At 40.3% G+C, this 16,118-nt stretch overlaps 1 protein-coding gene, 1 non-coding gene and 1 pseudogene across 2 annotated transcripts in view; all 3 read left to right on the top strand.

Moving 5' to 3' along the window:
- The window catches only part of LOC124136462 (dolichyl-diphosphooligosaccharide--protein glycosyltransferase subunit 2-like), a 49,330-nt gene extending 37,478 nt beyond the window's left edge, over window positions 1–11,852 (top strand). Inside the window, exons 15-20 of the mRNA XM_046502377.2 lie at window positions 124–228; window positions 731–814; window positions 1,941–2,036; window positions 7,162–7,237; window positions 10,546–10,675; window positions 11,658–11,852. Coding sequence (XP_046358333.1) covers window positions 124–228; window positions 731–814; window positions 1,941–2,036; window positions 7,162–7,237; window positions 10,546–10,675; window positions 11,658–11,670 — 504 coding nt within the window. The 3' untranslated portion in view covers window positions 11,671–11,852. The remainder of the gene's footprint in view (window positions 1–123; window positions 229–730; window positions 815–1,940; window positions 2,037–7,161; window positions 7,238–10,545; window positions 10,676–11,657) is intronic.
- Window positions 879–1,104, top strand: LOC124136501. Its single transcript, XR_006861388.2, has one exon. It is a non-coding gene; the product is annotated as a small nucleolar RNA SNORA73 family (small nucleolar RNA).
- Window positions 6,712–6,896, top strand: LOC124136502 (annotated as a pseudogene).
- Window positions 11,853–16,118: the final 4,266 nt, after the last annotated feature.

Below are 16,118 nucleotides of genomic sequence, written 5' to 3'. Positions count from 1 at the left end.
GGGGCAATACCCAGCTCTAGTAATAATGATGTTATGCATTTGCCCCCCAAAAGAATTTTCAATTACTAGTTCAGTATGTAAACATGCTTACATGTCGTATATGTCTTGTGTGATTGTTGACAGGATGTTGGAGCCAGTGCCAAGGAGTTTGGGTACCTGTCAGGGAAGTACAGCATGGAGCTGATTGTTGGTGATGCTGTTATTGAGAATCCTTTCTCATGGATTCTGGTGAGATATCTGCTAGTACTGTAGGCGTGTTAAGCAGGCAAGGAGGGCTTGTTTTTTGTTTTTAGGAGTTCAAGTTCTGGCTAGATTTATGAATGACTGTTCAACATATACAGACTTTTATTCCCTCCAAATGTAATGGCATATGAGTATTTTAGTATTGTTATTCTGTAAGTGTAATGTTCGGGGACATGTAACATAAGTGTTGATTCAAAAACAGAATTCTACGATCTTGTCGAAGTGTATGTTTTTCATGCTTCATAATTCAGAGAGTGGTGTTATGTGTTATATTGAAAGGAAATCCTAAAATGTTGTTTCCAGTTCAGTTCTGCAAAATGTGCTTAAAAACATTGATTGAAACCTGTTTTAATTTAAATCTATTGTAGTAATGATATTATCACCACTCAACAAACACAATGTTACATTGTGTATTACATTGTCTATTCTAGCATGTAGCACCCATGTGGTTAGTGTACTTGTCTAAGCATGATTTGTTGTATGTTAGGCGGATGTCCAGCTGACCTTCCCAGAGGGAACTGCATCAGCACGAGAGGCACAGAGCCAGTATGCCAAGAAACCCGAAATCAAGGTATGCCGAGATCTGTTGGCATGGTCAAATCTTTACTGCAGTATATTTGTATCATCTTGCTTGCTCAACATTGTCATCCTATGTTCAGGCCTAGCCTGTTACAATGGATGTCTGTGTGGCAGATAGGAGCTGAGAGCCCCTTGGGTGTGATGTATATTCCTTTTCCACATCGTTGGAGAACAAACCAGTCCCCCATTGTTTGTTGGGTGTGGGATGGCTCCTGCATATTCCATAGACTTTCCTGAGCCACTGTGTGGCATTGACAGGGGAGACAAACCATGCATTAATGTGAAAAAGGACAGCAAAATAAGATGCATAGATACATACAATCAAACCTCATTATGTGGAATTGGGCTGGGACGGTTAACTCGGGTACTCAGGTTGGGTGGGTACTGACTAGGACCCAAGTACCCTCAGGACTACCACGACCCTTGGTTAGTCATGTGACTAAATTGTTTAATGGCAAATTATCTAGAATTCGATGGTTACACTATAAGTGACAAATGTTCACATTTCTTTCTGACTTATTATGTTTGCATTAAGTCAACAATGCATGACCAGATCGGTTTATATGTGTATCTAAATACATTTTGACAGGTGTAGAGTCAATCGTTTCCCAATTGGCCATTTTGTACCTACCACTTGAAACCTACAGCGGGTACTAAATTTGGACTCGTCCCAGCCGTGTGTTGAACTTGGTTGTGTCAATCTTGGTTGTCTGAAACTCACCTTTCGGTCCCTGCGAATTCCTTTAATACGTATCATCATTTATTCTCGGATCTGTCAAACTGGATGTGTCAAAATCCCGTTCAGGAAACCTAACAGAATGCCCAATGTCAAATCAAGCCTAATTAACAAGCACACCTCACATCAATGGTCCAAGCTGATTACTGTATTCACATCGGCCACTAGTTACTCCTTCTCTGATGATCAGTAAAATTGATTGAGGCTATGTTAGTGAATCAGTTATTGGAGATATGACTTCAACAATGACGGAATGTTGTTAAAAAGAGAATGTCTAATATGGTTGATTTTTCTAGTGAAACCTGATGTAGGGGAATATACCAAATGGTTGTTAATGATGTCCAGCTGACGATTTAGGTGAAATGTTTTCTTGTCTCTGCAGCATGTGTTCCACCCTGAAGAGAAGCGGCCACCGACGGTGGTGTCCATGGCCTTCACAGCACTGGTGCTGCTGCCCATCATTGTGTTGCTGGGCCTGGTCAGTAATACACCAGTAGTTTTTAGTGTCACAGTAATACACTGCTAGTGTAGTGTCACAGTAATACACCGCTAGTGTAGTCTCACAGTAAAACACCGCTAGTGTAGTCTCACAGTAAAACACCGCTAGTGTAGTCTCAGTAATACACCGCTAGTGTAGTCTCACATTAATACACCGCTAGTGTAGTCTCACAGTAATACACCGCTAGTGTAGTCTCAGTAATACACCAGTAGTTTTTAGTGTCACAGTAATACACCGCTAGTGTAGTCTCACAGTAATACACCGCTAGTGTAGTCTCAGTAATACACCAGTAGTTTTAGTGTCACAGTAATACACCAGTAGTTTTTAGTGTCACAGTAATACACCAGTAGTTTTTAGTGTCACAGTAATACACGGCTAGTGTAGTCTCACAGTAATACACCGCTAGTGTAGTCTCAGTAATACACCGCTAGTGTAGTCTCAGTAATACACGGCTAGTGTAGTCTCACAGTAATACACAGCTAGTGTAGTCTCACAGTAATACACCGCTAGTGTAGTCTCAGTAATACACCAGTAGTTTTTAGTGTCACAGTAATACACCGCTAGTGTAGTCTCACAGTAATACACCGCTAGTGTAGTCTCAGTAATACACCAGTAGTTTTTAGTGTCACAGTAATACACCGCTAGTGTAGTCCCACAGTAATACACCGCTAGTGTAGTCTCACAGTAATACACCGCTAGTGTAGTCTCACAGTAATACACCGCTAGTGTAGTCTCACAGTAATACACTGAGACTCACAGTAATATACCAGTAGTTTTTAGTGTCACAGTAATACACTGCTTGTGTAGTCACACAGTAATACACCGCTAGTGTAGTCCCACAGTAATACACTGAGACTCACAGTAATACACCAGTAGTTTTTAGTGTCACAGTAATACACTGCTTGTGTAGGCCCACAGTAATACACTGAGACTCACAGTAATACACAGCTAGTGTAGCCTCAGTAATACACCACTGGTTTTTAGTCTCACAGTAATACTCTGCTAGTGTAGTCTCACAGTAATACACCGCTTGAGTATTCCCTCAGTAATACACTGAGACTCGCAGTTATACAACGCTAGTGTAGTCTCACAGTAATACACCCCTAGTGTAGTCCCACAGTAATACACTGAGCCTCACAGTAATACACCGCTGGTGTAGTCCAACAGTTATACACTGAGACTCACAGTAATACCCCGTTAGTGTAGTCTCACAGTAATACACCGCTAGTGTAGTCTCACAGTAATACACAAGAACCGTGAAGATTCGGGGGTAGAATAGGTCTTCAGCAACCCATGCTTGCCGTAAAAGGTGACTATGCTTGTCGTAAAAGGCGACCAACGGGATCGGGTGGTCAGGCTTGCTGACTTGGTTGATGCATGTCATCGATCCCAATTGCGTGGATCGATGCTCATGATATAAATCACTGGATTGTCTGGTCCAGACTCGATTATTTACAGACCGCCGTCATATAGCTGGAATATTGCTGAGTGCGGCGTTAAACAACAAACCAACCAACCAACCAACCACAGTAATACACCGCTAGTGTAGTCTCACAGTAATACACCGCTAGTGTAGTCTCACAGTAATACACCAGTAGTTTTTAGTGTCACAGTAATACACTGCTAGTGTAGTCTCACAGTAATACACTGCTAGTGTAGTCTCACAGTAATACACTGCTAGTGTAGTCTCAGTAATACACCGCTAGTGTAGTCTCACAGTAATACACCGCTAGTGTAGTCTCACAGTAATACACCAGTAGTTTTTAGTGTCACAGTAATACACCGCTAGTGTAGTCTCACAGTAATACACCGCTAGTGTAGTCTCACAGTAATACACCGCTAGTGTAGTCTCACAGTAATACACCGCTAGTGTAGTCTCACAGTAATACACCAGTAGTTTTTAGTGTCACAGTAATACACCGCTAGTGTAGTCTCACAGTAATACAGTAAACTGCGGTTATAATGAACACGCTTACAACGAACTGACGGATATAACGAACTTACTTTTTGGTCCCGACTATTTGCTGTAGTTATGCTGTATATATGCTTATAACGAACTACGGTTATAACGAACTATAATTAGTAGTCCCTTTGAGTTCGTTATAACCATACTTTACTGTACACCGCTAGTGTAGTCTCACAGTAATACACCGCTAGTGTAGTCTCACAGTAATACACCAGTAGTTTTAAGTGTCACAGTAATACACCGCTAGTGTAGTCTCACAGTAATACATGGCTAGTGTAGTCTCACAGTAATGCACAGCTAGTTTAGTCTCTCAGTGGTACACCACTAGTGTGGCCTCACAGTAATACACCGCTAGTGTAGTCTCAGTAATGCACCTCTAGTGTAGTCTCACAGTAATACACCGCTAGTGTAGTCTCACAGTAATACACCGCTAGTGTAGTCTCACAGTAATACACCGCTAGTGTAGTCTCACAGTAATACACCAGTAGTTTTTAGTGTCACAGTAATACACTGCTAGTGTAGTCTCACAGTAATACACCGCTAGTGTAGTCTCACAGTAATACACCGCTAGTGTAGTCTCACAGTAATACATGGCTAGTGTAGTCTCACAGTAATGCACAGCTAGTTTAGTCTCTCAGTGGTACACCACTAGTGTGGCCTCACAGTAATACACCGCTAGTGTAGTCTCAGTAATGCACCTCTAGTGTAGTCTCACAGTAATACACCGCTAGTGTAGTCTCACAGTAATACACCGCTAGTGTAGTCTCACAGTAATACACCAGTAGTTTTTAGTGTCACAGTAATACACTGCTAGTGTAGTCTCACAGTAATACACCGCTAGTGTAGTCTCACAGTAATACACCGCTAGTGTAGTCTCACAGTAATACATGGCTAGTGTAGTCTCACAGTAATGCACAGCTAGTTTAGTCTCTCAGTGGTACACCACTAGTGTAGTCTCACAGTAATGCACAGCTAGTTTAGTCTCACAGTGGTACACCACTAGTGTAGTCTCACAGTAATACACCGCTAGTGTAGTCTCACAGTAATACATGGCTAGTGTAGTCTCACAGTAATGCACAGCTAGTTTAGTCTCACAGTGGTACACCACTAGTGTAGTCTCACAGTAATACACCACTAGTGTAGTCTCACAGTAATACACCGCTAGTGTAGTCTCACAGTAATACATGGCTAGTGTAGTCTCACAGTAATGCACAGCTAGTTTAGTCTCTCAGTGGTACACCACTAGTGTAGTCTCACAGTAATACACCACTAGTGTAGTCTCACAGTAATACACCGCTAGTGTAGTCTCACAGTAATACATGGCTAGTGTAGTCTCACAGTAATGCACAGCTAGTTTAGTCTCTCAGTGGTACACCACTAGTGTAGTCTCACAGTAATACACCACTAGTGTAGTCTCACAGTAATACACCGCTAGTGTAGTCTCACAGTAATACATGGCTAGTGTAGTCTCACAGTAATGCACAGCTAGTTTAGTCTCTCAGTGGTACACCACTAGTGTAGTCTCACAGTAATACACCACTAGTGTAGTCTCACAGTAATACACCGCTAGTGTAGTCTCACAGTAATACATGGCTAGTGTAGTCTCACAGTAATGCACAGCTAGTTTAGTCTCTCAGTGGTACACCACTAGTGTGGCCTCACAGTAATAATAACACCAACAATACGGGCTCACAGCTGTAAACTGCTATAAGCCAATAGTTTTAAGTTGCATTGTGACTCTTTCTGTGATTGATGTGATCAGGTAAGTAGGCATGATCAGTAGGGAAAATGCTTTTAAGCTGTTTGAACTAAACATTTCACATTTCGCACTAATTAGGAACCTACAGTAGGGTGAACAAGACAATAGTAATGCTCAACATGTCAGGTTATATTGATTTAAGATGCCGGTTATTCTCAACTCAAATGATTGAAGGCATCCTGAGTTCCGTTCAAGTTGCATTAATATTATCCGGGTGCCGTCGGTTTTCGGCACATAAGAAACATTGCCGCACCCTAACATTGGATAAATAAATATGGAATCTAAGTGTTATCGTACCTGTTAACTAGACTTTTATTGATATTTTGCACAAATCATGATCATTTTCTCCCTAGTAATAACAAAGTGTTTGCTGCCTGCTTCAGCTACCAAAACAAACTTCTTGAAAGTGACATAATCGGATTTTAGGTCATATGATTGGTTGACCAACAGTGGCAAATGTAATGCGCTTGGAGGGCTACAAATTTTATTGTTGTCGCAAGTGATCTATATAATGAGTATTATAAATATATGTACAAGTTACATACTGGTGAATAAAAAAACCGACCCATCCAAACAATTTTCAAATACTGTGCACATATGTACATATTTCCGGTGTCCTATTAATTCATCTTCTTTTTCATCGCAAAATGGACACCAGAACTCAGTGCACACGTACTACCCTCAGAGGGGTACACTCTTTCAAATGTACCCAATGGTGACAAAGAAGGGTGCGTACACTGGGCCCATGACACAAACATAATTGACGGCCATCCTTCTGTTGGAATTTGTGGCACTGGCAGCATTGTTCCTATGAGTCGACTTTGTCATTTGAATCAGAAAATTCAATGTTGGGACGACGCGAGAGTAAGCCTGATGCGCTAGGCTTCGGGTCAGGAGGTTTATTGTTGGTACATTGAACACCAGGCAAACCAATGTTGACATCCTATGTTCAGGCCCAGCCTTGGGTGTGATGTATATTCCTTTTCCACATCGTTGGAGAACAAACCAGTCCCCCATTGTTTGTTGGGTGTGGGATGGCTCCTGCATATTCCATAGACTTCCCTGAGCCACTGTGTGGCATTGACAGGGGAGACAAACCATGCAGGGGACATGTTCTTTGACAATAACTCAACTTCAGTACTGACTGAACAATAGTTTCTGTATAAATGTCCTCACAAAGCGAATTACATTTCCTATTTAGTTTGTTTCAGCAGTACCTGTAATGTCTATTTGTAGATAAAAGTAGATTTTCTGGAATGTTATTGACTTAAGTGTTTTATTGGAATGGATGTGTTCAATGTGAACCTTTGTGCAGGCAATAGTTGTATGTGCAATGTTATTAATGTGACTGGGGAATGACCTCTCACTTGCTGTTTCAGTGGCTCAAGATAGGCGTAAATGTGTCCAACTTCCCAATGTCATTGAGCGCCATTGGGTTCCATCTCTGCCTAGGAGGTGAGTTAACATGAGTGACTTGTGTGCTGCATTGTGTAAGTTTGACTGTTTACTTGAAGTTGAAAGCACAAGCAAGCACTGCCTAAACCTGATCTTAAGTGAAATTATTGTTTTTTGGTTCACCAGCAATGAATATCCATGCTGGCTGATAACATGTCTGTCTGTCCTGCCAGGGGTCAACTGCAATTTTAACTTTCAATTAATTTAATTACCTCAAGAATATGAAAATTGAGAAATTACCTAATGAATGGTAAAACAGGCACTTGAAGCTGAAACTGGGACATTCCCGAAAATGTTTGTAAGTTTCATTGTTTGAGGAGGGTCTTGCAAGAAAACCTCATGGTAAAGGCAGCTGACACTATTGGAGAATGTGCAGAAATGTCATGGACATGGATTGGGCCTGTTTAGAAGAAAAGTGTTAATACCCTTCACAAAAAGCCAGACATTCCTCACCTTATGGCTGTAAATATCCCTACAAAATGGATAGAATTACCATTAAACCGTCCACATGTTATCAGAAATGAGTGGGCCACTGTAACTTGATTATGTCCTTATATGGCTTCACGATGGGCCATTATCACGCCCGTTGTTAGGGATAGGGAAAGGTGACGTCACGTTCAATAGTGACGACATCTGGTTTGTTCTATGACGTTTCCAAATTTGTAAAAAGTGGGTCAGCGAAATTTGTGTAGATTGCAGTAAATGTTTCAAAACCAATTTATTTTTATTTGATAACAAATTTTATCCATTTTGGCTATAATAACGGTGACGCTATTTTTCAAGGCATTATCATTTGCAGAAGCCCTTGCTTTTTTTAACTGCCCTCCTTCATCTGGCAGTTAATGGAAGACCTCAGGCTTCTGCAAATGATAATGCCCTGGAAAATAGCATTGCCCTTATATTATTATTTATTCTACCATGACATTGATGAATGCTTGATTCTGATTGGTTAAAAAGAGGTTTCCTTTTTGCTGCGGAAACCCCTTTCAAATATATTAAGCCTTTTCACAAAAAACGTGCGTATGAATACAGGGATAGCCTCCATGTCGATTCATGGAAAATGGCTGCCGATTGATCACCCCCATATGAACTGTTAACCATATCTATATTTCCTCTAATACATGCTGGGTCTCTAATACCAGCCAGGTTTCTAATACACGCTGAGTCAAGGACTTTCGCGAAATTAACAGACGGCGTAGTGTCAAATAGAGGAAATACGGTAGTTTGATATTGGATGTTTTGGGCGTTGGTTAGGCTGCAGCAACCCTGACTGCTTCGATGATGACATTAAAAGATTTAACGAAGGCATATCTTTTGCATATAGATTAAATGTTTATGAAACTGTTAGGGAAATGTTCTATGGTGACCAGAACGGGAACAATTTAAGCTATTTCCTCATTGAAACAACCGACAATTAAAGTAAAATATAACATTATAAAAATTGTTTGAAAAAACTTTATTCATGACAACATGTTGTTTACAAACCTTTTTGTGATCGCTATTCGTCGCTATCATTCCATTCACACTCGGGCTTGGAATCCATGAAATCTTGAAATTGTCAGGTCACACCATGCAGATACTGAGATAGGCCCTACCTCGTGTCAAATGTCCGGCTCGTCTGCAGGTTAAAAGGCGGCTGTTCAGTCATACTCAGTTCCATTGGTAATCATATTGTACCAGCAGGCTAGGCTCGATCATTCCCAGTAAATCTACTGGTTAATATTGAACTACATCATAGATCGGGGTTGTCATCTTGCTTAATTTAACTAGCAACAGAGAATTAAACACAAGATTGTCAGCCATTGACAGCTGCGAGGTGTGAGTAACCGTGATGTACCGTTAGGTCAAGTTCTGCCACATCCAAGTTTGGGGTGGAGAGGCATTTATTTTGATGTTATTATTGTTTACTGGGGGTAATTGCTAACTAACTAATAACACTTACACATGTTAAATGTATAATAGAATGTTAATTAAAAAAGTTTGTTGTAGAAATATATTCGTTTCGCAATTTCATTCATTTTTCTACAACCTGTCACACCTACAATAGAAATGATGGCATGTTCGATTTCCAAGAAATGACCTCGCAAAATTCCACAGTGTGCAACAGTGTACAACAAGTTGGTAGAAATTAAACCATCTCTCTTTGGACTAAGTTTGGAGTGTTATTTGTCAACTTCTTTTGAAAAACTATGTGCTTTGAACACTTATTTTGTACTACTCACGACTATGGTGTTTTTAATCTTGAACTTAAGTAATAATTGTTACATATATAACTACCTGTGACCACTTTTCGGAATGTTCTAAGATTGCGGATCTGAGTGCCTGTGTGGTTACGCGTTGCAAGAGGGCGCCGTTTTCAAAGCGTTGTTGCCGTCATGGTAGAATAGAGATAAACCTACTGTCTTTTGAAATTTGATGTAGACCCACTGTAGAGTAGATACCTTGGTTCAAAATCTACTCTACAGTGGGACAACATCAAATTTCAAAACACAGTAGGTTTTCTCCTAATTATTATTATAGTCACTATGTAAGTGCAATAATCCTGGACGCGACGTTAAACCCCATTTCACTTCACCTAATTATTATTTATTATTCTGCTGATTGTATTGAAAGTTAGCAGACAGTTATGGTGCCATGTGGACCTCATTTTTTGTTCTTCATTGCATGTTAAGAGTAACACAGCTTTTGCTGTTATATTTGATTTTTTTAAGGAAGCACCTCATGAATATACAATTAACCCCCATTCACTAGCTTTCCAGAGACTCAACAGCAATACCCAGTTTTGTCGCAAATGTCTTTGGCATTATGTATACTACCCTTGAGGATCCGGATTAGAATAGGTCTTCAGCAACCCATGCTTGTTTTAAGAGGCGTCTGGGGATTGGATGGTCAGGCTCGCTGACTATATTTAGATTTTACTAAAATATCCGATCTGACTTGATACCCATCTGTGAAGATCTGACTACCTCTCTGTAGGAAACAGCAATGTTTGGTATTGGGGTAAAAGATATGTTATGATGATGTCATTGGTAAATGCTAGGATTGTTTAATTTAAGTGAAGTTTATGCAGAGTCTCAGAAGGCATTTGTTTGACAAAATGTTATATAGTATTACATTTTACATTGTGGCATGATTGAAAGACGTTAGAAATGTAATTCTTTGAACTCCTATTTGTCAGTTAGTACCAGATATTAATATTATAAATATCCATATGAGCTAAATTACTGATCCATTTTTTTTAAGAATTTTCCAAGAACTGGTGTGTATGAAATTGTTCTTCTGTGTTGACTGTGATGTGTTTGTTGCAGCTATCTTTGGTCTGTACTACTGCTACTGGACACAGCTGAACATGTTCCAGACACTGCGCTATCTGGGCTTACTAGCTGTACCTACATTCCTCTTTGGCAACAAGCTGCTCAGTGGTTTAGCTTCTAAAAGGTGAGTAGTCATATCTCACTATGCTCCCAGTGCAGTCATTATCACCATCAAGTCATGTTGGCTATTCTAGATACTGTGCTCAGAATTAAGTAGTCAAAGGCCTTTTCAGGGGGTACCTTATGTTTTCACTTCTAAGTTTGGGGTGTAGTGGAGGAAGGGGGAAAGCTATGAATTATCTTCAGTGAGGGGGATGAAGTCAGACAAGGGGTGGTGTGGTCTTAACCTGTCTGAAGGTTGGTGATTCATCTACTGTCCTACATGGAGTGTTACACCTCTCACCTTGTAGCCAATTGGGGGCAGCTGCATGTTGTCATAACAATAGTCATGACTAGGTGACCAGGAATGAACATTTGAAATGTGTTCATAAAGATTGGACAGTTGCACCAAACAACCATACAATCATCACCAATGTTCCTTTTCATGCAGTCATCACCAATGTTCCTTTTCGACCCGTGAAGATCCGGGGTAGAATAGGTCTTCAGCAACCCATGCTTGCCGTAAAAGGCGACTAATGGGATTCGGTGGTCATCGTATTCCAATTATGTGGATCAATGCTCATGATGTCAATCACTGGATTGTCTAGTCAAGACTCGATTATTTACATACCGCCGTGATATAGCTGGAATATTGCTGAGTGCGGCGTTAAAAAACAATTAAACAATGTTCCTTTTCACGGTGTAGAATTTGACAACCAAATTGTAAGACATTTTTTCATATGCTGTGTGGCATGATTGAAGTGAAGTTGGAAATTGTATACTTTTATTGTGAATGTCCAAATTATTATATATTGACATTTTCTATGGATCATTGTTTCTTATTGAAAATGGTCCTTCCATGATGTCATAAAGTAATTTCCTCCACATGTGGTGGGCCAGCTTACATGGTTTAGAACACATGTGCTTGAGACATACCGTCATCTCATTTGTGACATTAAGTTGTCTCGATGTGCCCTTACTGACTATTCCATTTTATTTGATTTCAGAAAAACATCGTAGATGACAAGAAGAATTTAGTGAAACATTTCTTAAGTTTATTCAATCATGAAAAAAGTCTGACATTTATGCGACGTACATCATTATGTTGACAAATTGTGGAAATGGGAGTTTCCACGTCATGCTTACAATTGTTGTCTATTTTCAAGGTGTCATCTTACATGTATAAAACATTTTTAATTTAATCCTACTTTGTTGTTTGTATTGTTGCACTAACTGATGTGATGAAGAAACATCTATGGGAGTCCCGTTATGGAGTTGTTGATGATGCAAACATTGAAATGAGTTCTCAGGCCAATAAGCTTTCTGCAGTTGGCTTTCTTTACCATGAGTGAGTTGGGCTTAATGCTGCTTATAACAGTAGTACACTTATATCATGTGTCAGCTAAATGTGTGTGCAGGTCTCAAATGTTTGCCACTTTGGTGAAACCCATGAGCATGTGTATGCTGAAAATATCAAGAAACTTAATTGGGGCGAACCTGAATTCGAACCCCAAATCATAGGTTACTTGCATGCACAAGGGACGCACCTCTGCTCCCTCTGTACCATGACCTGACAACAGAAGTTAGAAACTTCACTTACAGGTCAGGAGATTGTGGAGGGCTGTGTGCCATGGAACCAACCCTCAGTAGCAGATTTTTATCCTTCTCCTTGTTTACGGAGTACTTTAAATCCAAGATAGGCATGTCTCATACTTCTGGAACTTGGAACACGTGCCACAGCATTAAATCACAGTAGTGTAGTGCATCATACTACTTGTCTAAACTCACATCTCACCTTTAAAAACATGACATGTTTGTACTACAGCAAACTGATTCTCATACTAAATGGAAACCATAAATTGCCATATTCCCCTTTAGTAACGTACCTAAAAATTCTTACAGAATCTGACTTCAGCAACCTCACAAAGCACCACACACTGACTTTTGTCTTCACCCCTAACAAAAGTGATGTCCAAAATCTATAATAGGGGAAGTGCTAGTCATGGGTTTTCTGCACTCAAACAGTTTCGACAGTTCAGTGTTGGTTGAGGATCATTGCACCAGGTACTTTCAACAGTTCAGTCCTGTGTAAAGATAACAAGACATAAACATATATTGTCAGTTTAATTGAATTAATGTAACAACTGTTTTGTATAGTATACTCTGCAAATAAAAAAAGGAACGCAACATTGATTTTAGATGTATATTTTATGCATCATATAAATAATGATACTTTGGTAATCGATTGTTCAAAATTGGCACACATCACTGTCATTGACCCAGGTTCAATATGGCACACATGGGACAGTTGATTTTCAAGGTGAAGGTCATCTGTTCTCAATATCTTGTATGGCCACCATTAGAGTCCACAACTGACTGGCATCGTCGTCCCATGGAAGCAATCAGATCACGATTTGTGGCCTGGGGAATGTTCACCCACTCTGCCTGCAGTGCCTATGGCAACTGTCGGAGGTTCTGTGGTTGTTGCTGAAGTAACTCTGGATACCTAGAGGGCAATGGCAGGACCTGGATGTTGTGATTCCTGAAAAAGGTGGTTGTGAATCTTGCCGTTTGAGGTCGGACGTTGTCTTGTTGAAGATGACATTCAATTGTTGCATAATGAGAAGGACATGTGGCTGAAGAATCTCATCCGTGTAATGTTGTGCCGTTAAATTCCCCAAAACTTGCACCAAGTCTGTTCTACCAGTGTAGGATATGGCCGCCCACATCATAACACTACCACCACCAAATATGTCCACTTCTTGTAGAAGCCGACCATGCAGGTGCGTGAAAATGACACCTTGAACTGGTCGTATAGGGCGAATACCTTCAGCATGTAAACGATTCCTCAGTCTTGGCTGATGTCCAACTCAATTCTGCTATTGCCATAGTTAGAGGTGGCCATGGATTGTTCTTTCACGTAAGTGATGTAGCCGTATGAATCTGACCTGTGCTCTAGTTGCGATACGTGGTCGACTGGAAGGGTCTGTGTGTCTGATAATGGTTCCACAGTCTTGTAATGGTGCTTGGTGTTATGTGGAACACCTGGCTACGACTGAAGAGGAGTCTCCGGTTTGCAGTCGGCCTGTTGCGTTGGGCTTCCGTCAGTCATGGCCTGTTTTCGCTGTTCACTTGCTGTAAGATTGTGATAGCATGCAAATGAAAACCCAGCGTTTACCTAGCCAAACAATGTATGTTGCACATTCATGTCAGATCACCAAATTTCTGCAGTCGCTCATTCTTCCCACACAAATCAATCCCAATCCATGCAGAAATGACCACTTTATTTATTTGTATTAATATTGTAGGGATGTCGGCAACACTGGCAGACATTAACAATTATACTTATTTTGTGTTTTTTTTGTTTGCAGAGTATATTACAGTTTTCAATCATTATAGAGATGATGTGAGTTCATATGCACTGTGCTGGGAAAGCAATCAGTCTAAACTGATCAGGTGGTCGAAGGTTGTCCGGTTTTGTACTCACCCACAAGACCTAGCTTCTGGACACATCGCCACATACTGGGTATAATGAAAGAAACATCCTCGCATTTGGGAGTTCCGATGGTTTTGTGTGTAGCTTTCTCAAAGTTAAACTGGACACAGGTGTAGGTCTTCTCTGTACTGTCTGGAAGTAACATTTATCACTTTTACCTTATCAGTATGAATATTTTGACTTTTATCATTCTTAAAGCTATATTTATTTTGACTTTTACCATCTAGTAGATAGAGGTTGGGTGTAGAGAAATGCCAACGAAGCCATAAGTTAATTCAGTACCTCTAATTGTTTTACTAATCTCTTCTGTCCCCTTCACATTGTCGCCAGTTGTTTTGTTTATTCAATCTTAAGTAGGGAGAAGAGAAATGCTGACAAGGCCATTAATAGACCATTTTTTAAGGTATCATGAACCATGAACCAACAAAAAGAATAAGTCCCAAGCGAAATCGACGTAAAGGGAAGAGATGCACTCAACCTTTTTTTTTTGAAGGATCGGATCAACTTCATTCTAGGTATTCGACCAATCGGGGATGTAACCTAGGATAGGACCCTGCTTTGAAAAGGCTTGGGTCAAGATTAGTCCAAGCTCAAGATTTGATGTTATTGTAGGTTTAGACCTCCTCTGTGGTCTTGTGGTAGAACGTCTGCCCGGAGAGTGAAAGGTCCAGGGTTCAATCCCCGGTCGTGTCATACCAAAATAACTTAAGAGATGGTACTTCTTGTTACCCTGCCTGGCGCTCTGCATTAAGCAGACAAACTAGGACTGGTCGGCTCGGAGTCAGTATACTGTTTCTGAGTTTGGTATTCATGTTAAACTGCGGCATGGTATCAAAATGGGCTGGCACCATAAAATGGGCACTGGTCCAACGAGTCCAAGCAGCCACTCACGCACGCACGTACGTACTTCGCTATGGAAGTGTAATAATCTTGAACGCGACGTTAATCCCCATTTGTCATGAAAGTAATTTTGGTTGAGCAGCTTGTGAAATGTAATATACTCTTAATGAAAAGAAGCATTACGCTGGACATAAGTCTGGTAGCCACATAATATTGCTACAGTTAGTTGTATGCACACAAGAAAAACAACAATCCAGCAATTTTAAAAGGGCCCGTGGATCCGCCAATGTACACAGGTGCAGAGTCTGCAATGTTTTTGAACACTTGACTGGACAGAAAACGAGCAAGAATTACCAAAACATTTCTCATCAACAGGTACTGAAATTCTGTGCTCTTCTCCTGTGTGCATCCACTGATAGGATTGGACTTCAAAATGTGGCCGGATGATGTCATGCAAATCGACCTGTCTGACATAACGATCCGATGAACATCTCCAGTGGTCGGCTCTTATTGAGGAATTGGATGTAAATGAGGGTGCCTACAAGAAACTTGCAATCATTTTCTTTCACACTATTAAAGTTTGATCATCTGGGCTCCATTCTAGTGCTACACCGTCTATGAAAATATCTGCTCTCTAACACTGTCCGATGCTCAATATTTCATATTTCATATTTCAAGAATACTTCTTCAGGTTATAAAACATGATTACATTTGTCGATAATATGCCCTAACAAAATGGGAGATACTAAGATGTTGCTGGAATGAACAGGTCTGAACCCCATTGTGTTGCCACACATTGCATAAATGTTGCAGATTCCTAAATCTTCTCTAAGAATGTGATTGTTAAATATTTTTCACAGTTGTTTTTCTCTAATGAACTTTTTAGATTTATTTTAGCACACCTCATTTTAAGTCAAGTGAGCTTTTGTCATGGCCTGTTTGTCCAGCATCCATTGTGTGTCATTCATCATAAACACCACCAAAAGCTAAAACTTCACATACTTGTTCCCACCATGGATCATGGCACCCATCAGAAAAACCAATTCATGGGCATTACTCTGACATTTTTGTTTAAAATGTAATGAAATTTGGAACATGCAGCAGGGCTCAACAGATCTTTTCTGTTTTTCGT

The sequence above is a fragment of the Haliotis rufescens genome, unplaced genomic scaffold (assembly GCF_023055435.1).
Source record: "Haliotis rufescens isolate VD_foot unplaced genomic scaffold, xgHalRufe1.0.p SCAF_1, whole genome shotgun sequence".
Classification (NCBI taxonomy): domain Eukaryota; kingdom Metazoa; phylum Mollusca; class Gastropoda; order Lepetellida; family Haliotidae; genus Haliotis; species Haliotis rufescens.
This window is presented reverse-complemented; position numbering and strand designations above follow the sequence as displayed.